Source organism: Gossypium arboreum, chromosome 4 (assembly GCF_025698485.1).
Source record: "Gossypium arboreum isolate Shixiya-1 chromosome 4, ASM2569848v2, whole genome shotgun sequence".
NCBI classification, from domain to species: Eukaryota; Viridiplantae; Streptophyta; class Magnoliopsida; order Malvales; family Malvaceae; genus Gossypium; species Gossypium arboreum.
This window is the reverse complement of record NC_069073.1, coordinates 9347436-9371297: the sequence shown is the minus strand read 5'-3', so window position 1 is coordinate 9371297 and position 23862 is coordinate 9347436. Positions and strand designations below refer to the sequence as shown.

Sequence of the window (23862 nt, the reverse complement as noted above, 5' to 3'; positions counted from 1 at the left end):
TCAATATTCTGTTGTGTAGCACTTATTTCTATTTTGACATATGATACTCTTAATTTGAAGCACTTATTTTTAATATGGGTAAATTACTATTTTACTCCTTACTTTTCAATTTTTAAGTTATTTCATGCATTTTGTTTAAATTTATTTTCTTTTTATAATTTTTATATGTTAAATATAAAGTTGATTTCAAATAAATTATCCTTGTATTTCAAAATTTTACTTCATGAAATTAACTTTTATGTTATAATATTAAAATTACTAAATATTAAGTTATTAAGCTTAAAATATAGTTCTAAAAATTACACATATTAATAACATTTATCAAATTAAATTTATATTTTTCAAAAATAATAAGAATTAATTACATTTATTGAATAAAGTAAAGCAAAGATAAATATAAAATTATAGCTAAAATCGAATATTAATAATTTTAACTGTTGAGTATGCTTCATATTTCAATCAAATTTGAGAGATAATCTTCCAGTTAAACTCTGTTTATTTGTTTCAGTCGAACTCTGATTAATTTATATTATTTTGTTATTATTTGGCCTATAAATAGGCTCCTTTATAACCTTAAGAAATACATCCATTAAAGATTAGAACTCATAACCCACTTTTGGAGAATTTTGTGTTTACGTGGGTTCTTTATTTTTGGGTTTCGGGGTTTAGTTTTTATCTCCATTTTTATACTCTTTGTTATTTTGCCATTATAGTAAAATTTTCTTTGCCCGTAGTTTTTTATCCTCTTTGGAGGATTTTTTCATGTTAAATTTGTGTGTTCAATTTCTCAAGTTCTTCCACTATTTTTTACTTGTTCATTCCTTAATCGGGTCGATCCCCAACAAGTAGTATCAAGAGCTAGTTCAATTTTCATAGATCAGCCAGTTCAGATAGGGCAGTAACAAGGTTTGACATTGAGAAGTTCGATAGTGTCACAAATTTCAATCTGTGACAAGTTCGGGTGATGGCAATTCTAGCTTAGACCAGCCTGAAAAATGTCGTTATCGAGAAAAAGTCTGAGAATTTAAATCAAAAAAAATAAGAAGAGCTTGATAAAAAGGTCCTATCTGCAATCCAGTTATGCCTCGCGAATTGGGTATTGCAAAAGGTATTAATGGAAAAAACCTTATCCGCCTTATGGAAAAGGTTAGAAACTCTTTATGCCACTAAGTCTCTAACTAACCGTTTAGTATTAAAACAACATTTATTTACGTTTTGCATGAACGAATGTGAGCTTCTTAGATATCACATTAGTCAATTTATTACTCTCTTGATTGATTTAAAAAATGTTGAGGTTAAGATTGACGATAAAGATCAGGCTATACTATTATTGTGCGTTTTACCCTCTTCGTACAAGTTTTTCAGGGAGACCCTGATTTATGGAAAAGACAAACTCTCGTTCAAGGATGTGAAGGGTCATTTGTTGAGTAAGACAAACTCAACAATGAGTTTGGTTCGGATAGTAAGGCAAATAGGCAAGCTTCCATTTTGATAGTATCAAAGAAGCGAGACAAAAGGTGCTGCTATTGTAAGAAGTTAGGTCACATCAAAGCAGATTGTTATAAACTGCAAAATAAAAGGCTTGTTAAGAGTAATGAGGAAGATATAGCTGATACCAATTTGGCCGATGAAAGTGGTGATGATTTCTTGTTAGTGTCAACGAGTGATAGCTTCGAGCTTACGTCTGAGTGGATCCTAGATTCGGGATATTCTTTCCACATGTGTTCCAACAGAGAATGGTTCTCCATATACAGTTTAGTTGAAGGTCGAGTTGTGCGCATGGAAAACAATTCATCCAGTAAGGTAATCGGTATTGGTACTGTTAAAATTAGGATGTATGATGGACAATTAGGACACTCTCAGATGTCAGTATGTACCTGATTTATGAAAGAATCTCATCTCCTTGAGTATTTTAAACTCGAAAGGTTGCAGAATCAACATCGAGTCAAGCGACATTAAGGTGTCTCGTAGGGCTCTCATTTTGTTAAAAGGTAAAAGGACCAGCAGTTTTTATATTCTGGAAGGTTTTATAGTGACCGATGAAACTAGACGTCCCTCATTTGTTATGGAGTCGAAGTCAACTCATTTGAAGCAGAAACAACTTGGTCATAAAAGGGAAAAATGTATGAATGTATGACCATTTCGTTGAAAAGAGGTTCTCTTTTGGATGTAGGTTTTGAAGTTTAGGGCAGTGCTCTCATGAAAATCAGACCCGAGTTAGTTTTGATTTAGCAATGTACAAGTTGAAGGCTAGAAGTCTTCCAACTTCTAAGCACAGATTCAACGAAGTTAATTCCCTACATATTCAAGATAGTCCCATGGCGAGCTTTAGCAAAGATGGCATTATGGAAATACAAGTCAAGGTGGAGATTTATTAAGTATGCCTCATATTTCAGTCAAATTTAAAAGATAATCCTTATTTGTTTCGGTCAAACTCGGATTAGTCTAGATTATTTTATTATTATTTGACCTACGAATTTAGCCTATAAATTATCTTTTTTACAACCTTATAAAATACACCCATTAAAGATTTGAACTCATAACACTTTTGGAGAATTTTGTGTTTACGTTTTGAGGGTTTTTTGTTTTCGAGTTTCAGGGTTCAGTTTTATCTTCATTTTGTACTTTTCATTCTTTTGCCATTATAATAAAATTATCTTCACTCGTGATTTTTTTATCCTCTTTAGAGGGGTTTTCTCACGTTAAATTTGTTTGTTCAATTTCTCAATTTCTTCCTCTATTTTTTACTTGTCCATTGCTTAATCGGATTGATCCCAACATTAATATTAAAATAAATTAATTTAAGAATATATATAAAATAAATAACCTACAAAATTTATTAATATTATTATTTAAATTATAATAAATTCATATTAAAATTCAAACCATCATGAATTTTTATATTGTTTTAAGATTAAAGAAAATTAGTTGAATTTTTTTAAAAAATTGTGATTACATTACTTTTTCAATTTACTAATGGTTTTTAGGAAATTCATTAATAATTTTAAACAAAATTTAATGTTATAAAAATATTTTAAAGTTGATATATTCAAAATCGAATATGAATACAAACTAATAATAGTATTATATAAGGTAAATTACATGGATAGTATTATAAAAATTCTCATTTTAGGTAAGCCAAAATAAAAGTTTACAATTTAAGCCAAAATAAAAGTTTACAATTTAAGCATTCGCGTTATATAGTTCGTTCATCTTAGTCACTCCCTTTAAAAACTCTAACAAAAATTTGATATGGCATTTTTTTTACACGTGGACCAATCATTAGAAGTCACATGGCACAATGTGTTGCATACCACTTTAAAGGACTAAAATATAATTTGCCCAATACTAATTATTAACCAAAATAAAAGAAAAAACAATAATTAAATAATTCAAAAAACCCAAAAGTCATCTTCATCTTTGATTTTTATTCAAACCAATAAGGACCCCCTTATTATATAGTCCCATTTCCTGTTTGACCCGGCTCAGCTCATGAGCACCTCTACTTAGATCAAGATATTTTTTTAACCTTAGAAATCAGAGTTTTAGTGGAATTGAAAGGACAAGATGTGGAAATGGGATGTCGAGCTCTTTTAGTTATAAAAATAAACTCAACTGAGCTAATTCTTCATTAAAAGTCTCATCTTTTTTTGTACCTATAGACCAACCAAGAACCCTAGATCAGTACAATGAATCAAACCCACCCTAACATCAACTTAGACAATCCCAGAAATGATCTAGACCATGACCTAGATCCAATTTTAGCTCTGATTCCAATAATTGTTAGTCTAACATCAACGACTATAAACTGAACTCCTTTTATCAGATATAGAGAATGTTTGAAGAACCACACTACTAGCATGGGCAACCATGTCGTCGATGGTTGTGGAGAATTCATGCTAAGCGACGAAGACGACACCCAAGAAGCCTTTTGATTCTGCTTCTAGTCCTTGTACTTCTTTAGACTTTTGAATTTCAATTATATAAAAAAAATCATAAAGTGAAAAGAATAGATTTGGCATTAATAACTTAAATTTAATTTAAGTTAATCATAAGTTATTTATAGTTAGGTCCCTAAATTATTACTGATTTAATCCTTGAATTCGAGTTTTGGTATATTTGATTTACTCTATCATGATTGAATTTAATTAATTTTGTTGCTCTTATATGTTGAGTTTGGACTTAATTTATTTTTAGACATATGATATTCAATGTGTTGTATAATTTAACCTTTAGTTAATGAAAATTATTATTATTCCTCGGAAATGGATTGCTGTTAAAAACATCATAAATGACAGACCTGGACAAGTATTTCACTCAAATGATTGAGGATGTCCATTGTTTCTATACTACTTTCTCCTCAACTGGATGAGGATCTTCTATTTGGATGATTCTTTTGTTATGCATGGTGGTTCCATGTTTATGTATATATTTTCAATAATTTTATATTCTCATTATCAAACCATCTAAACAAATGTTTAGGGTTAGTGGGAGATGTTGATTTAACTAAAATTTTCAAAAATTTTAATTATTAATTTCAGGATCAAAACATCCACAAACCAATGATATTAGCACCCCTCAAACATTGAAAAAAAGGAAATCAACCCCACACAGTCATCCGAAAATGTAGGCACTCTGTTTATAACCCTCCCCCCACAAGCTAACATATGAATTTATCTAATTCATAGACTTGTAGTAAAGCATGTATCCATTTTCTTTTCCCCTACATAGGGAGCTTCTACCTATAGCAAAACTCTTCTTTCACAATCAAACTGCAAAATACGAGCAACAAGATAACAGCCCTGCTAAACCCTTTGACATGCAACCTTCAACTGCACACGGAGACTTGGAAGAACCCACCGGACTACTTTGTTTAACAATTTCCATGCTCTCATCGCATGAATTCTGGGGAAGATTATCTTCCCTCTCATCAGATCTGCACAAAATAAACCTTCTCTTGGAATTTGATGTGCAATTCGGGTTCGGAGAGCTCGAGAATAATGGTTCCAAGGACTCCATTTTATCATTGTTACATTCACGCAACTTCCTCTTCAACCCCGGAACTAGTTTTAGTCCTGCCATTTGATATTGTTATCATAACATTAATTGTCTATTCTAGTCCATAAAACTAGCAACTTATCTAAAGCCAGAGATAATATTTTGACGTACCAGGCAAAGAGTCATCGTATGCACACAACTGGGACCCTGAATCACCATAGCTACAGAAACCATTTGTATCTTTATTCGACCCTGAAATTCTGCAATTGGAAGAGGGAAGTCTTAAGACATCTAGACATTGTGTGCATAAAAAGTAACACTATTCAACTTGAAGCATTCAGAAAACACGGGATCATGCTTGAACCAACAAATAACACAAAGGTATGATTACAAGTCAATACAAAAACAAATATGATCAAGTGATCATACTGCTCTTATTCAGTAATATACAAACTGAAAACAAAATAAGTAGAACATTGAATGGCAATAGATGAAAAAGATTACAATAAGAATCTTAAATTGTAACCTAAAATAGACCGAGTGATAATGAAACAGCTATTAGAACTTTTATGATCATATAAAGTGCTGAGGATATAAAAGCAAACCTGTACATATGCTCAACAAAGTCATCAATTAAAACGGGCCAAGCACCTGCAAAATAACCAAACAAGTAAGATCTACGAGGCATAAATACCTGAGAGGGAGCCCATAAGACATATTTCGAGAAAATTTATACCTTCAGGATCATACCCTTCTAGGGTTTCATGCACACACCGACTAAAAGCTAAAACTTGCTGCCATGTATCCTCAGAAATATTGTGCCGCTGATTTTTCTGAAGTGAAATGAAAAACAGTACTTTACCTTAATCGAAAGCTTACAGTAATTCATTAGCACAAATACTTTCAACTTGAACTAATAGTGCAGTAACAGAACACATGTCCGACCCAAAGGATGACTACCATCCATATTGCCATACATAACATGCAAAAGGTTGAAACCATGTACAAGGATTTTCAAAGGCTTGATTAAGTGAAAGTCAAATTTTAAGAACGCTTCTTAAATAATAACAATTGAAACTAAAGCAGCAGAGAAGTTACTCCCTATACAATACAATGAAGTCTACGAAAAAATTACATGGTTTATTTCATTTAATTTGAGTACACAATAACAACCAATATGACAATTCTAGTGAAATTTACTGCAAAAGGTAAACTCAACTCAGACATCGAAACAATAACCAATAGTTTCACAAGATGCTTCCAAGACAAACAAAAAGGGTTAGCAGCTTAGTATCAGCCATACTCATACCTCAACAAAGTCACACCATTGGTTAAGCAAACGGAACCTGCCTGCTAAGACTAATCTCCAAGCAGCAACTGCCCTGCTTACAGCTATCAATCATGCAAAAAAAAATATAGTCAAATCCAAGACCAAAGAAATTGATTGTAATTTAGCTTATATATCCTCACTATTTACTCCAAAGATAAATCAATAAAATTATTTGCATTTAACTAAGTAGTACACAGTAACTTACTAATATTCTTTTGACCATTTTCTCGGCATACGAAGAAAACAAAATCATAGAAGCACGAGAATACAGAAAAGTCTACCTACAAGAAACATCAGAAAGCCAAATTTCAGTATGGATAACACTTGAAATTAGAGCATATAGTCAATGTAACAACTGAATACTACAAATATACATCATAATAGAGGCTTAAAGTATACTTAAATAAGTCCTCTAAAGAACTTCAAGGAATAGGAATATCACCATCAAGTCGAGCTGTAACATGAGTTTGAGAAGTTCATCAAAGATTGCATTCCTGTCAAAGGAAACATAATAAAATGTTGAAAAAAATAACCAATAACCAAGACTGGATATTGAAAATACACTTATGCCTTGCGCTATAAAATCTTTTTCACTAAAAGATTAGATTAAAGTTTTCACTAGTTTAGGCATTAACATGAATGTATATGAGGCTGACTGCAACCCAAGATCAAGTTGCAGTCTTCAAAATTCAACCTTAAGTCAAGATGGGATTGAAAGATTCCAATGCTTGAAGCTAAATTAAATACATCTTCAACAAGAACTGCCAAGAACAACACTAAGTTCACATGAAATCCCTAAAATATCAAATCAATTCTTTCATGCCAAATGTCTCAAGACTCATCAACTGATTCTCGGGTCATCCTAATGGCAAGCCAAACTCAGTAAACTTCTAAATACAGATTATATATATATATATATATATATATAAACATATATACATACACACATACAATCATGCATAGATACATACATATGCCTCTCGCGCATCCTTGACTCCACCATCTTTAAGAGTTGGTTCAATGCGTCCCTAGTGAACTTAGCTCTTTGTGATTCCTCGCCTTGTCGGTAGCCTTCTCCATCACAAACATGCTCATATCCTGTTCTAAGTTCTGCAAGACAGTTCAAAAGTTAAAAATTACTGCATCAGCCCTTTCGAACAGAGCAACATTCCAATCTCAGCACAATTTTCTGAACAGTTGAAAATTCTGAAAATGAATGCAAATCATAAAAGAAAATACCAAAACTTTAAACATTTTAACCAATTCTTTAAACAAACCAAATTGCATTATATATATATATATATAAACATGCATTATATTGATGAAAATTTTGCATTACTTATATTTTGGCCTACTTTTCTATTGACCTTTTTAGGGTACCAAATTACACAATTTTTTTCCATAATTAAATCAAAATTTGAATTTTTCTATTAAAAAGAAAAAGCATTTTTAACTCTCTTCCCGCACAATTATTACCCAACAACACTAAACTGAAACCCCCCTGATCTAATTTCCAATCTTTTTACCCGAAAGTTCACCACTTTTCTTTTGTACACCAACCCAAAATATTTCAAATTTATAATTAAAGAACAGCAAAGAATAAAGAAGTAAAATCTCAAGAACAAAAAAGAAAAGTGAAAAATAAAAAAAAATACCACAGAATCGCCGATAAATCTCGAAGATATCAAACCGATTCGGACCCAAGGAGTCCATCGGATTCTTAACTGTATCCAGAGCTCCGGCAAGTTAGGTTTCCTTTAATATATTTTGGTTGAGCTTGAAAGAAATGAAAAAAAAAAAATCGGAACTTTCTCTTTACCGGTATGGTTTTAAAGATAAAGTACTCTCTCTTCTATGCGTTTTACAGAAATCAAAATATTGTCAAGCCTTTCTTTTCCATTTGGATTTTGATTTTAGAGAAAGAATACTAAGGAAAACAAAAGTTTTGGTTTTACTATGAGATTGAACCGGATCTTACTTCCGGTTCAGGTAAACCAGGGTATTGGAGTACTATGTGACGCAGCGAATATGCTGTATCTTACTCTCTTTGATTTCATCCGTTTAGATTTCTTTCATCATATGTAATGTCCAAAAAAAAAAGAAAAAGAAAAACAATTCTTTTTTAAATAAAATAAATAACTAATAACCTTATTTATTCGGTAGCAACTATAATAATAACTTTTATAACGAAATAATGATAATTTTTTGGACTTGAAATAATGATAATTAAAATATTATTTGCTCTTGGGTTAAAATGATAGGTAAATTAGCAATATAGGTCGATTTTAGAAGATAATGAGAGAAATAGGTCGATTTTTTTCGATATTTAAGAAAACAAGCTGATTTTGAAGGTTGGCTTGTCAGAAAACATATTTTGCAAAATGTGTTTTCTTTAATAACTTAAAATATCATCTCTTTTAAACCCCGTGTGTTGGTTTGATGGTCAAGGTGTTCACCGCCCCATGTGTGGCTTGGGTTTGAGTGACACTAGTCATGTTGTTATTAAGGTTTTGCTCTTCTCTTGTAATTCACAAAAAAAACAATATTAGCTCCTTTAGTTAGGTGGTTAAATATTAGTTGTTTTGTCCTTGATTTTCGCGGTTCAATTCCTCTCTTACTCACATTTGTATTTTTTATTTCATGTTGTTTTAATATTTTGTTTAATTTTAATTAATAAATATACTATTTTCAAGTTTTTAATTCATATTTTTAATTAATAACTCTTTTATTTATATAAATAAATTACTAAATATGTAATTATATAAATTATATATTTTTGTTATAAAATAAAAGACAGAGAATAAATAACAAATAGAATAGGAGAGCAAAGAGAGAATGTATTTTATTGATCAATCGAAATATTTACAATGCTTCACCAAAGTCTCTATTTATAGGTATAATAAATATAAATAAAGTAGATATCTACTTCTAATCACCATTAGAGTTTAATGTACATCAAAACTTATCTTGATCTTGATGTACATCCACTTAAGATATTTATAACACTCCCCTTGGATGTCCATTGGTAGATAATGTGTCTCATTAAAACCTAAGATAAAAATACCGTGTGGAAAAAAATTCCTGATGAAAGGAAAAGAGTATGCATATCTATAATACACATAATATGTTGCCTCGTTAAAAATCTTACCAGGAAAGCCTAATGGATCAAAACCTCACTTAAGGGAAAAAGAGTACAGCGTGTATTTACTCCCCTCATTAAAACATCACATATTTGCTTATATTCTACGTATTCAATCTTGAATACTAGTTTTTCAAATGACTATTTGAATGTATTTGCTAAGCATTTATATCACCATTCTTTTGAAAGTCATGAGTGAGTGAAAATTTGGGAGAAATATATTTTAATCTCTTAAGGAGTTTCACCAATAATCATAGCAAACGTTAATCATGATTCTTCTATAAAAACACAAATAAGTATTTTGGATCATTTTATAATCCTCCTTCAACTTTTATTCACTATGTCAAATCACCACATATATTCTAATTATTTCAATTCATATAAATGAATAATTTCCCGATAATTTCAATATGCTTCTAGCATTCTAAATCCTTTAAGGATTTTAATATTATAACAACCCGTTTTTAGTCAAATCAGAACAGTAGTTTCGGGACCACAATTCCAATGTCAAAATAATTATTTTATTATTATTTTAATGTCTACAGCATGATAGTATGATTGTGTGAAATTTTTGTTAAGAAATTTTATCGTTTGAGTGCTTAATTTGATAAAAAAGACTAAATCGCGTAAAGTGTAAAACATGAGTTCTAATAGCTAAAGGTGTCTAATAGTTATAGAACCTTAAATTGAAGGTCCTTATGTGATAATTAGACCATTAGTATGTTAGTGGACATTTATCAGAATGTTATTGTTGAAAAACAAGGTGTTGGATTAATTGATCAATTTCGTCGTTTTTTCATCCGAGGTAAGTTCGTATGTAATAAGCATTATTATATTTGTGTTTTAAATGCTTTGATATTGTACAAATTGTGAATACAACCTTGCAGACATACTCAATGATGATTCGGCAAATATGAAATCCCAGTTGAACCTTAGGAATAGATTAGGATACAAATGACATGTCATTAGGGATTATGTGATTTGGGTGCTGGTCCGTACGTCCTACCGGTGGTTGTGTTATCCAACATGTGTTGCGAATACTCATCAACTTGTGTGAGCAGCACCATGTAGCTTTGTCATGACCGTCAGCTTGTGTAAGCAGACCCGTTGATAGCTCGAGAGTAAGCATTATATGTGATACAAGATTGAGAAGCTTCGACTATGTATGTGGCACTTAGGGTGCGAGTTTCCCGTGTATCTGATAGTATTCTAGATGGTTCAACAGGTATATCAAAGATACGGATGAGTATAAGGTTGATACGAGCTTGTATAGGTATGTACTTGAACTATATGATCACCTAATCAAAGAAGTTGATGGAAATTGTGCTTAATCTTTGGATTGAATACATATGTTAAGTTATGCTTTCAACTTGAATTACATTATATGATGTTTATGTTATTGTATTGTTGGTTGGTAAGTTTTATTTATTTTGCATACGAGCTTACTAAGCTATATAGCTTACACTGTTTACTTTTCCGTGTTTTATAGTGATAACAAAGCTAGCTCGGATTCAAAAATCATCGGAGACTTCATTACACTATCCAACTATCACTTTGGTACTTTTGAATTTATGTTTTTGGATATATGGCATGTATAGGATTATGGTCATTTTGATATATAGTTTGGTAATGAATTTGGTCATTTGAAATAGCTTGTAAATGTTAAGTATTTGGTTTTGTACATAGCTATGTGAGTTGGCTTATTTTGGTTCATTTAGTTGTGTGTGTGTGTATATATATATGTAAATGGAATTTGTCTTGTGTTGATAATTGCTATGCTAATGCTTATGGTGAATGGTTGATTTTTGAGAAGTTATATGTTTGTGAGTTAGGCATAATGATGCATGTTTGAAAGTGTCCATTTAGTTGAAATCTGAATGTGAATTTGGTATAAATGGAATGGTCTATTTTTGTTATTTATGTGTATTGTGGATGATGGTATAGAACTAGTATGAATTAGGCTTGATTTAGTTGGTTTGATTCCCTATTTATGCCATGTTTTGGTGTCATTTGGTTTGGTGTAGGTGTATACAAATTTGGGTGGTAAGATGGCTTGGTAAAGAGCCTATTTTTGTCCACACAGGCAGAGACACGAGCGTGTGTCTCAGCCGTGTGTGACACATGGTCAAGTTACACGGCTGTGTGTCCCTTAGTGTTGAATTAAAAATCAAGCTAGTATGTTCTACACGGTCTAGCACACGGGCGTGTGACTTGGCCGTGTGGCATAAGTCAGGGTTTGGCACTTCTTAGCACACGGCCTGGCACACGGGCATGTGTGGCCATTTTGAAGGGTACACTGGCCGATCACACGGCCATGTGGTTGGCCGTGTGACCCAAGTCAGAGAATTTCATGGGGTCGAACACGGGCTGGGACACGGCCATGTAATCCCATTTCAAATGTCTACACGTCTTGTGACACGGACGTGTCTTTGGCCATGTGAGACACACGGCTGGGCCACACAGGTGTGTATTCCCTATAGTTTGGAAAAATTTTCTAGGTTTTGTAAAATTTCCTCAGTTATCGGTTTAAGTCCTGAACCACCCCGAATGCATGTTTTAAGCCCTGTAGGCTCATATTAGGGACAATGTGAATAATGATTGAATGATGATTGTTTGAAATTAGAAAATATATGTGAAATGTATGTTATTTGCGTTATAAGTCCGGTAATGCTCTGTAACCCTATTCTGGCATTGAATACGGGCGATGGGTGTTACAAATATAAATTTTACTATATAGTGATTATTGAAAAGGTTGCAACAACAACCATTAGATGTAAGTTAAATTTTTATGAACTGCCAGTTTAATAATATATCTATATGTTATTACATCTACCACAAAAGAATATTATATCTTTTCATAACCAATGCCAGGGCTTAGTGGAAAACTTTATATTTTTATTGCTTTTGCAAAACTACTTTATTTGTACCCTCACTGGCTTTATACTTTTAGGTATTTGGACTACTGGTCCAAAAACTTCACGAATTTAACTGTACTTGAGTTGCATTTTTCTATTTTGAACAATCTATTCAATATCTACATTTCTAAATAGACTTATTCAAGATTCTTCTTTCATTTCATTATTTCAACAATAATATTGCATGCAAAACCACTGTTGACCAATTTTATTATCGGTTTGACATTTTCTTGAATTTACATAACTTATTGAGATATCTTATTTTATTTATTTTAATCTTTAATTTTAGGTACCTGAATCTCTTCTGGAGTTTTACTTATTACTTCTGTCTTGTGTCTCTTCCGGAGTACTCGCCTCCACTATATAACTATTTAGAAGAATTTTCATCTTTGGAACCAATCGATTTACCATTTATTAAAACTGATTGTCCTACTGAGACTTTGATTCAAAATATTAGATGGTACATAACACTTGGTTATTCTCATTAAGTTTGTGAATATATTTGACAGTTAACTTGTAATGAAGTGAGTTATCCTTTTTAAACTTCTAGTTTAAATTACTCTCTATAAGGATCCAAATAATGATAACTCATTACAAGCAATGATTTCATTCAGCTATTATTTCTCTCCCCCTAAAATCGGGAAAACTATCAAATCAAAATAGTAATAAAAAATCATGTCATAATTGAATCTTCAATATATTCAAAACATCTAATAATATAAGAAGAGTTGTAATTAATATATATTCTCAACTTTCTTTGAGGATTCACTCATCTTTGTGCATTGTGGTGGAGCAATTGGAATATATACGCACATACAAAAATTCAAATATGAGAAATATTTAGCTCTTAACTAAAAGTCAATTGTAATGGAAAGTATTGATAACTTATTGGCTTGATGCGTATAACACGTAAATCAACGGAATCTCATGTTGAAATAGGAAGTTTAGTTCTCATAAGTAATGGTTTAAATATTAATCAGAGGCGTTCAATCAATAATTTCTCTAAATCATTATGCGCATAAATATAAACTTATACAAAAGATTTTCAAACTCAATCAGTAAAAGACTGAGATATAAACTCATCAATATTAGCAAGATGAATTGTCTTAATTGCATGATCTAAAATTAATTATTTAAACAAACAATCTTGCAAACGACAAGTTGCTAGTTGATAACACATACGTGATTATTTTGTAGATGCCTCTACCAAAATCATATAATATCAAAATCATCCACATGGTGAATGAATGAGCTTTAGCTAGTGAATTTCTAATAAGCAATTTTCATTGAGAACAAGAAATAAATGAGAATTGTTTAAATTAAAGAATCTTCTGTTTTTCTAATGAATATTCATATGAATTCTCAATTAATTTTCACATCATATATGATCCAGGATGGTTTAACTGGTCATATCAAGTAGTAAATGCATTTGCGTCCTTAAACTTCTGGTTTACTTTAACATGTATTTCAATTGTACTAATAATGTCAATATAAATTGTGGCAAATTAATAATTTTATTGTCATTCCTTTTACTTTGTATTTACATATAAGTACTATTGTGACATTTACTATTAGAAATGTCTAAATCAATGTGAAGTCTATAATGTCACTAAGTCAACAAATAAATATTGTGACACCCCTAATGTGATCCTAGTCGGAAAGTGGTTTCGGGACCACAAAACCGAGTCATAAAAATAATTAACCGTCATACTTGATGCTTATTATATGTATATATGCATGTGTGAAAATTTCATGTTTGAATTTTGTTAATTGAAAGTGAATTTTATTAAATAGGACTTATGTGTGACACTTTTGAAATGTGATAGGTTAATCTATAAGGATCTATTAATGCATGTTAGGAAATGCTTGTACTTGCATGTCAAATTACCCAAAATGTTAAGTAGTGGCCGGCCATGCTATGGGTTAAAATGTATTATAAACATTTTATGTTAGTGTTTTATGTTAGAAATAATAAAATAAAGAACATGGGTAATAAAATAATAGTGGTTAGTAGGGGAGAAACAAAAAAAAATTAGCTAGGTTGCTCCTCCATTGCCGTGACTTGAGGGAGGAAGAAGAAAGTTTGGTTGCTTTAATTTTTGGCTTAGAAGATGGCTAGAAGGAGGAGAAACTATGATTTTAGCTAGTTAGGTAGCTGAAATTTCAAGTAACTCGGTAATCCATCGAAGAAGAAGAAGAGGGCTGCAACAAAAAGAAAAATGGAGACAGTTTGCATGTTGAAGGAAACTAAGGATTCAGCTTGTTTAAGAGTTGTATCCTAAGTTGGTAAGTTTTCTAAGCTCCCCTCTATCTTTAACTTTGTTGTAAAGAAAAATGATGATGGATTGTGGTTGGAAGGCATGAATGCGGGTTGTAGAAAAGAAAAGCTCTTTGATTAGTTGTAAAAATTACTACTGTCCAATTTTGTGCCTTCGTTATGCTGTCCAAAATTTGAACAAATTAATGATTCTATTTTCATGCCGATTAGGGGTTGATAAATTGAGTCTAATAGCTAAAATATTATGTTATTCTTACTAAGTTTCAGTTGTTAGTAGTGACGTAACAATGTGACAATTAAATGTATAAATGACTGCTGGAAACTGTAGCTTGAAAACAAACTGTTCCAGCATGTAAATGCTGATTTGAATGTGCTGTAATATGTGGAGGAATTGGTCTGCTGCATGTTTGAAATAAAAGAAAACAATGGTTGTTAAATATTAGTTTTTGTTGCTAATCGAATGGGTTTAATTCATTGTTCAAGGGGCTATAAATTGGTGTTAATTAAGCTATTCGGATGGTCTAATAAAACAGCCTGAATGTTAAATAATGCTTGCTGTCTAGATTGAAATTATGCTAGAAGGTTGAACAATTGTTGTTCAAATGGAGTTTTGGAGTGTTTAATGGACTCCATGTTGCTAAAATTTACATGAATAGAAATTTCTAAGCTTAAATTGTAAGAATTTGAGTTGTGTGGTTTAAATTGTCAAAGATGCATTTGGCAATTGATTATAATTTGTTAAAGGGTGTAAAGTATTGATAGTTCTAAATGGTACATAGTTAAATGAAGATGGAAGCTTGATAAACTTTTATTTAGAATGGAAGTAGGAGAAATGTGTATTCGGCCATGTTGTGATGAGTTGAATTTGAATGGTTGATGTCTTAGTTTATAAATGGTCATTAGATGAGTTTTAAACTTGTTAAAGTTTGATAATTTGGGGGTGTTAAGTTGGGGAAAACGTGTAATAAAAATGTGTTGATAATGTTTGTTTGTTAATTGATGTTTGCACCTTAAATAGTTGAAATAAAGCTTGCCGATTATGAATAAATGTTTAAATTGTAATGGTCATATATAGGTATATATATATATATGCCTTATGTATGTACCATGTACACATAAGGACATTCGGCAATACGATTAAATTCATGTATAAGGAAGCATGATAAATTAAGTGACTATTTACTTGTGAATGTGAATTAGATATAAATTAAATAAGCATGAAATCGGATCATGGCATGTTTTATTAAATATGATACATATTGAAATCTATTGTTTTAGATGTAGATTAAATGATATGTGATTGCCAAATGTGATTGTTAAGTGAATAATATTAGTTAAGTACTTAAGCAAATCTATTGTTTTACTTAAGCTTAAGAGCAAAGAGGATCAAAGTCGGATAGGGGAAAAGAGAAAGTAAACGAATAGCCGTGGATATCTAGTCGTCGACCACTTCCGAGGTAAGTTTTAAGTGATTAAACGTTAAGCAAATTCAATCATAATAGGACATAATGAGTTGATTTAATAAGATATGATGTGGCCATGATATGTCTTAAACTCAAATGGTAAGTTCATAAGTGTTTGGACTTGGAAATTTAAGAGCAAATTGTAATAATTTGGTTAGGACAGCAGCAGTAACGTGATTTTAGAAAATCACTATAAATTTTTGGTGTGGAATTATAGGCTGAATAAAATATGTAATCAAAGCTTAATTAGTCTAGTTTCTTATAAAAGAGACCGTGTAAGCAAAGAAATTTCCTATAAAGAGATATTTAAAGTTGTGTGAGACAGTGTCAGAATGACTCCGAAATCCCCTATTCTGTTTTTAGAAAATCACTATAATTTGTACAAAAATGGCTACAAGATAAAATTTATATGTTTAGACTCCTTAATGAGTCTAGTTTCAAATGAAATCAAATAGAACATATTTTGAATTCTGTAAAATGAGAAATTTGATTCATAGTGAAGACTGGTCAGATTAGTCAAACAGTGAAACAGGGGAAACTTTAAGAAAAATCTGGTATTGATTGGCCAAACCTAAAATTCTTAAAATTTTATGGATGGAATATATATGAGTCTATATTCAGGGAAAATTAATGGAAATTGATTTTGAGTTTTGTAGCTCCAGTTATAAATAATTTAGTGACTATTGCTCAGGAAAACAGCTTGTAGTGAATATGTGATTTTGTTGTAAACATTGATGAAACTATTTGAGTTGCTTATAAGCTATTGCTGAAATTGATGTACAAGACAAATATATATATGTGTGGTAAAGCCGAATGGCTAGTGTGAAATATGTATGAGATATATATATGTGGTGAAGCCGAATGGCTAATGTGAAATATATATGAGATATGTATCTGTGGTAAAGCCGAATGGCTAGTGTGAAATATGTATGAGATATGTATATGTGGTAAAGCCGAATGGCTAGTGGTACATATTTGGTAAAGCCGAATGGCTAGTGTGAAATATGTATGAGATATGTATATTTGGTAAAGCCGAATGGCTAATGTGAAATATGTAGGAAATATGTATGAGATATGTATATGTGGTAAAGCCGAATGGCTAGTGTGAAATATGTATGAGATATGTATATTTGGTAAAGCCGAATGGCTAATGTGAAATATGTAGGAGATGTGTGTATATTGTGGCCGAATGACCAAATGTGAAAGGTGTGTATTATTAGATATTTGATGAGGCAAATGAATTACAAATATGACAATGATGTGAATGTTGTAACATGTGATTAAATGTACATGAAACTTGAAATATATTCGGGTAAGACCCGATGACTACGTGTGGAGATTATGTCCGAGTAAGACCCGATGACTACGTGTGGAGATTTTGTCCGGGTAAGACCCGATAACTACGTGTGGGGACTATTCAAGCTAAAGGTTTCATTGAAGATTCGAGTAAAGCATAAGATTATACGACTTCACAAAGAACAATTGGTAATAAATACGTTCAATGCGTTAAGTTGGTCAGGTATGTATTTTGAGATTATATTTAAGCTTGATTTGGACTAAATCACAAGGTCGTTATGTGATGTACATGTGAGTAAAGCAATAAGACTGTTCTATGATTATTGTGCATTTGGTCAATGTGGAAAGTTAGGTGAAAATATGTAATGTACCTATGTTTATAAGAGATCACTATCAAGTGAGAATTTATCGCCTATTATATATGATGAGATGTGCATATTCGGTAAAGGGATGGTACGCTCAAGGAAGAGTGAAATAAAAATACGAACAACTATGTTATAATTTGATTGTTATCTGTTGACACTGCTTAAAACTTACTAAGCATTGTAATGCTTACTCCGTTTACTTTGTTTCCTCTGTTTTATAGATCTCATTTGGAAGCTACAGGCTCGGGGATCGTCAGTAACTAGTCACACTATCACTATCCACTGTTTGGTACTGCTATGTTTTGGATTATCTTATGGCATGTATAGAATAGACTAGTAGTGGGAGGATATTTTGGTTAATGTATATAAGCTATGTGAATATGACATCTTATGAATGTTTACTTTTATAAGTTTTTTTTTTAAATTTTATCCCTGGTTGTGTCTAGCAATTATCCAATTGAATGATCTTTACTTCAAGAAAATGAAAAAAAATTTTACTGTTCTGATATGAGTTTCAAGTCCGGTAATGCCCCTTTACCTATTCCGGCGACGGATACGGGATAGGGGTGTTACAAATATAATTTCCAAACAATTATATGCAATATTCGATTCAACGAATATGCCAAAATCTTTAAATCAAATCAATAACTTAATCCTCTCCTTTTTTTCATCTTTTCAAAATAGATATTTATAGCAATAGTGATTCATATGAAATATAATATTTTCCTCATTTATAATCTCAATATGATATCCATTATAATGAATATCTTTTAAAACTAATGCATTAACCATCACAAATTTTGTGCTTTTTAGATATTGATATATTAGCTCTTTTGAAGCTTTTAACTAATTTTATACTACCAAATATTGAAATAATATTAGTTTTTATTTTCTTTTATGTTTGCGTTCATTTCGGGAAATGCAATAGATTTACCATGATAAATTTATAATCATCCCAATAGGTTCTTTATTTTATAATTACCATCGCAAAAATGCGTGAATTTCAAATCAAAATCTATCTATTCATATTGTCATGATTAGTTTCAATTATAATAAACATGGTATAATAAATAAATCATAGTAAAATATACCTGAAGATCTGAGTGATTAAAGGCTCTAATGATTATAGTGCACAAGCCTCATTTGAAGACTGAAATTGCAATAGCTCTAGAAGGCAATCGACAGCAACTTGAGTAGCAAATTTGGAGTGACCGTATTATAAAATAAAAGAGAATTGCGTTCATAATGTGTTATAAAATAAAAGACAAAGAATAAAGAAAAAAGAAAAAAGAAAATGGGAGAGCAAATAGAGCATATTTTATTTATCAATCAAAATATTTACAATACTTTTCAAAAGTCTCTATTTATAGGTATAAGAAGTATAAATGAAGTAAAGATCTACTTCTAATCACTATTAGAATTTAAAGTACATAAAAATTATCTTGATTTTGATGGACATCTACTTAATAAGATATTCATAATATTTTTTATATTTATCATTGTGTTAGATTTATTTTATTTTTAACAAATTTGTTTGATATATTTTTCTTTATATATAATTTTTTATATATTAAATATTTATTTTCTCCACTTATATTGTAGATACGGTAGTTTATAATATTATAAAATCAAATAATTATTTCAAGTATCATTATTATTTTTATATGTAAAATATTTCAAATATCATTGTTTTTTATCTATATTAATTAAAAATTAGAAAAAAGTTTAAAACAACATAAAATAAAAATTATAAATGTATTTAAGAGAGGAATCAAACCCAAGATTTAAGGATAAAACCTCTAACACTTGATCATCTAATCGAAGGAAATAATGTGTAAAGCTATTAAAGAAAAAATATTTTGTATAACGCATTTTTAGACACATCAAAAGAAAACGCTTCTTAAAGGACGTATTTTCTGTTTCTCTCTCTAAAATCGACCTATTCCTTGATATATCGAAAAAATAAATCTAAATCCTTAATTATTTTTTAAAAACAACATTTTCTTCAAATTTACCCTTAAAATGATTGTTTCTAAATTCTTAGATTTATTATTTATTCTAATTCACCTAACACCTTTTTTTTTCAATTTTACCTTTAAATAAAAATATAAAAAAGAATTATACAACTCTATTTTCATATTTAATTTCCTGTAAAAAAATGTTTGGATGTTGTGTTTAGTGTGTATAAAAATCTTTGAATGTTCATCTACTTTCATTTCATATATTGAATATGTCGATTATTTGAAAATTTGTCGAATTTTGTGAATAATGAAATTATCAAAACGTTTGGCATTCGTAAAAACTTATCTATGAAGTTAAAATTATGCTATTATTTTTATGTTTAAATTGAAAATTTAATCTTTATATTTAATTTGAATATTTTTAATCTTGTAATTTATAAATTTTAAAATTTTAATCTTAAACAAATAATAGTCGTAAAATTCATTTAGTTAAAGTTTTTTTTAAAATCATTGTGATAAATATATTACCATATATATATAATGTCATGACAACTTATTGTTTTCATATATTATTCATAAAAAATTAATTATGAATTTAAAGTGCATTAAGAGTAAAATTTCAAGTTTCAAAAATATAAAGGCTAACAAATTATCTAATTGGAAAATATGGATTAAATCTACAACTTTAAATATAGTACAAGATTAATAGCAAAATTCAATAAATTTAATCGCTACCATTTGGTTAAGATTAAAATTTCAAAATATGAAAAGTACAAAACTAAAATTCACCATTTCAAAAATATTTAATCAAATTAAAGTATAGGGACTATCCACAAACTTATACAAAGTACAAGGGCACATAAAAAATTAAACCATTAATCTAACATATATTGAATATGTATATTGAACCTTGTTTTTCATGGTATGGAAAAATGGCTCTTGTTTGATTGTATGCTTGCTCTTTTATCACTGTTTGCCTTCTAATATTTATCATACGGTAAATTCAGAAAATATTTTTAAGGGTCGAAATTAAATTATATCTTTTAAAATAGTAAAAATATAATTTTATTATTTTAATATTTATATTTTATAATTTTAAATAATTAAATCAAATTTTTATTATTTGTAAAAGAATTAAAATATAATTTTATATTTATAAATTTAAATTTTATAAATTTTAAAATTTTTAAATAAAAAATTTTTAATTTAAGGAGGTCGAACTGCCAACCGCTTAATTATGCGGCTAATCTACCATGTACGGTACAAGAAAATGGCCTCCTAGAATCTGATAAGCATCATAAATTTATTAAAAAATAAATTTACAATACAAAAACTGAATGGACTTTGAATATCAGAAAATAGAGTAAATATGATAGTAGAGTTTTGTAATTTCGTTTTAAATATGCTAGAAGTTTTTGTAATTGTGTGAAATTTTAAATTTAGTTATATATTTTAATTTTGAGACATTTAATTTTTATATTTTTATTTAAAAATTTTGATTCCTCCATCAATTTTATTTTTAGAATTGTTGATGTGATTGTTATAAAAAGATGAAAATAACTTTTTAATTTTTATAATTTTTTGTCAATTGAATCCTTATTTTTAAAAGTATATAAACAATTATAAAAATATTTTAAAATTAATTTTTTGTATTTTCAATAAAAATATAAAAATTTTGAAAAATAAAAATCTTAAAAATTTAAAATAAAATTAATTAAATAGTCCATTTTAAATAATTTACAAATGGAAAATATAAAATTTCAAATTTTTTTTAAAAAAGTCTTATTTACTCCAAGTATGGTAATAAACTTTTTTTTAATTTTAAAGAATAATATGACAAAATTAATGCTTAGAAATATTCATTTGGGTCCAATGTTGAGAATAATATAGTTTTCATTATTCTCATTATAAATTTTTTATTATAGTTGATATTGAATAGTTTTATATAAATTTTAAGAACTAAGATGTGCTCCAACAAAATTGATTTTTTTAAATAAAAGAAATAATATTGGGTTTTAATAATATAAAATAATTGATTATGAACTAATAATTATTCTGAATTATATTAATTTCTTATTTATTTTATATAATCTAACTCACCTAAAATTTGAAAGCAACAAGGGTCATCTCTTTAAAACTTGTGATAATTGTAAACCTACCACAACTACTTTACATTCATAAAATGTAAATATAATTGTTTTCTATATTTTTTATCTTAAATCTATATTTGTTTTACATTGTTTAAGAGTCCAGATATTAATGCATATCTAAAACTTCATTTGTATTGGAGAGGTTTGAACAAATATATAATGTTCGAAAATATGTTTCGACAAAAAAATAAGTCTATTTAAAATATAAGTTGAATTTGGACTCTAACATTTACGACCTCAATTCAGTCCAATCTGTTTTCAAGTTTTGTGATATTTTATTTTACATTATGTGATTTATATCTATTAAAAAGTAAATATGTAATAATATTTAATATTATAACATAAGCAAATTCATTTTCTTCAAGAAGAAGATGATTGGTGAGGGGATCAATAGGGCGACCAAGAAGGTGTGGCGAAAAAGGGATGATACGGTTGACACAAGTGATTCGATGAGTGCATCTGATGGGGGTCACGAGTCTCGTTTAAGGATGTGCCCTTAGAAGAAGATAATATTAGGAAAAAGGTTCATGAAGATGATGATATGGAGCTACATGATAGCGATGTAATAATGACAATTAATAATGGTATCCTGTTTATTTGCTTATTAAAAAGAGTGCTTTCCTTGATTGAGAAAACTATGAGCTTTACGGTGATTATCAAATTGATGAGAAGGAGGGTAGGGCTTAATTCTCTATTGAGTAAGGTATACGCACTCTGAAAATAAAAATCAACAATTCAACTTATGGACTTGGAAAATGACTATTATTAAGTTGGAAGATGAATAAAGTTCGTGCTAAACAAAATGGATGGGATGCTAGGAGGCTCTCTATGGTGAGAAGAATCACTCTTGCTAAATCGGTGCTTTTAGCTATTCCCAATTACTTCATGAACTCAGTGTTGATTCCCTTATTTGTTTGCAGTGAAATTGAGAAGTTGACTCAGGCATTCATTTGAGGCTCAACTATTGACTCTCATAAACTGACCCTTGTTAGTTGAGATCATTGTTGTAGACCGCTTGCTAATGATGGTTTGGGTCTTCACAATTTGAGTAAGCTTAAACTTTTTTTTTGTTCAAACTCTGTTTTAAACTTTTATATGATGTTGGAGTATTTTGGGTTCAAGTTATGAGAAGCAAATACAATGTTGTTCATATGTTTGGTGTTTTCTGTCGAGAGTTTGGAATGAGGTGATTCAAAAAGTTCATTAGTTGGTTAGTAATGGTCAATTATTTTACAACGAAATAATTCTGAATCTCTTACAATTTTTTTTACAAAATTATTTTAAACTAATGGAAAGATTATTTTAAGGGTTCCATTTTCTACAATCACCCAATCTTACCAACTACAACAAAGAAAATTCATGTCTGCAATGCATTTTGAAGGATTTGACATGATTAATAATTTTTTTTCTTTCTTTTGGGTACAATGAATCAATTCATACGACCATTATACACTTACCACGATACTCAGTCATGCAATTAACATGAATATGGAAACAAATATTTTAATCTCGAATCATAAAAGTATAAACCGAATCTTCACGTAACTCGTTGACGATTCTCGTTTTTTTTTCTCTCTTGAAGGCCCAGCATCATCTTTAGTTACGAAAAATAGTTGAATAAATAAACAATATCAAATTTCATCCAGTTCACATTCAAATACAAAGCCAACCATATTTTGCATGCTATTCAATTTAGTCCCTATACTCGAGATAAACATATTTTTCGATATATAGATTCAGATTAAAATTTAATTTCACATTCTTTCATTAGGGACTCTGTACTTCCTATTCATGAATAATATCATGAAAGGTTTTCAATTTATTCAATTTGGTCCCTAATGTAACAAAGTTAATTAACAAGATTAATTGGTTTTACAATTTAGTCTTTATCATGATCTAATGTTAATATCTATTAAATTTAAGCCTAATTCGTCAAATTCTCAACAATGATGACTTATTAAAAATTC

General features: G+C 29.6%; 1 protein-coding gene and 1 long non-coding RNA gene across 2 annotated transcripts; one reads left to right on the top strand and one right to left on the bottom strand.

Annotated features, from left to right (window-relative positions):
- Window positions 1-4501: 4501 nt before the first annotated feature.
- On the bottom strand, window positions 4502-8386 carry LOC108458169 (defective in cullin neddylation protein AAR3-like). Its single transcript, XM_017757458.2, has 9 exons — window positions 7984-8386; window positions 7300-7438; window positions 6771-6822; window positions 6534-6609; window positions 6308-6390; window positions 5735-5831; window positions 5604-5649; window positions 5170-5258; window positions 4502-5075 (listed from the first exon to the last, which is right to left on the bottom strand). The coding sequence occupies exons 1-9, from the start codon at window positions 8039-8041 to the stop codon at window positions 4768-4770; spliced, it is 948 nt and encodes a 315-aa protein (XP_017612947.1). The 5' UTR covers window positions 8042-8386; the 3' UTR covers window positions 4502-4767.
- Window positions 8387-22533: 14147 nt separating this feature from the next.
- Window positions 22534-23139, top strand: LOC128291713 (uncharacterized). Its single transcript, XR_008281532.1, has 2 exons — window positions 22534-22726; window positions 22816-23139. It is a non-coding gene; the product is annotated as an uncharacterized LOC128291713 (long non-coding RNA).
- The last annotated feature ends 723 nt before the right edge of the window (window positions 23140-23862 follow it).

Excerpts from the sequence above, each read along its gene's own strand:
- LOC108458169 (XM_017757458.2), bottom strand. The coding sequence starts at position 8,041 with ATGGACTCCTTGGGTCCGAATCGGTTTGATATCTTCGAGATTTATCGG. Across the intron at positions 7,439-7,983 it reads GATTTATCGGCGATTCTGTG|AACTTAGAACAGGATATGAG; the intron begins GTATTTTTTTTT and ends ACTGTCTTGCAG. Across the intron at positions 5,259-5,603 it reads TTTGTTGAGCATATGTACAG|AATTTCAGGGTCGAATAAAG; the intron begins GTTTGCTTTTAT and ends TTCCAATTGCAG.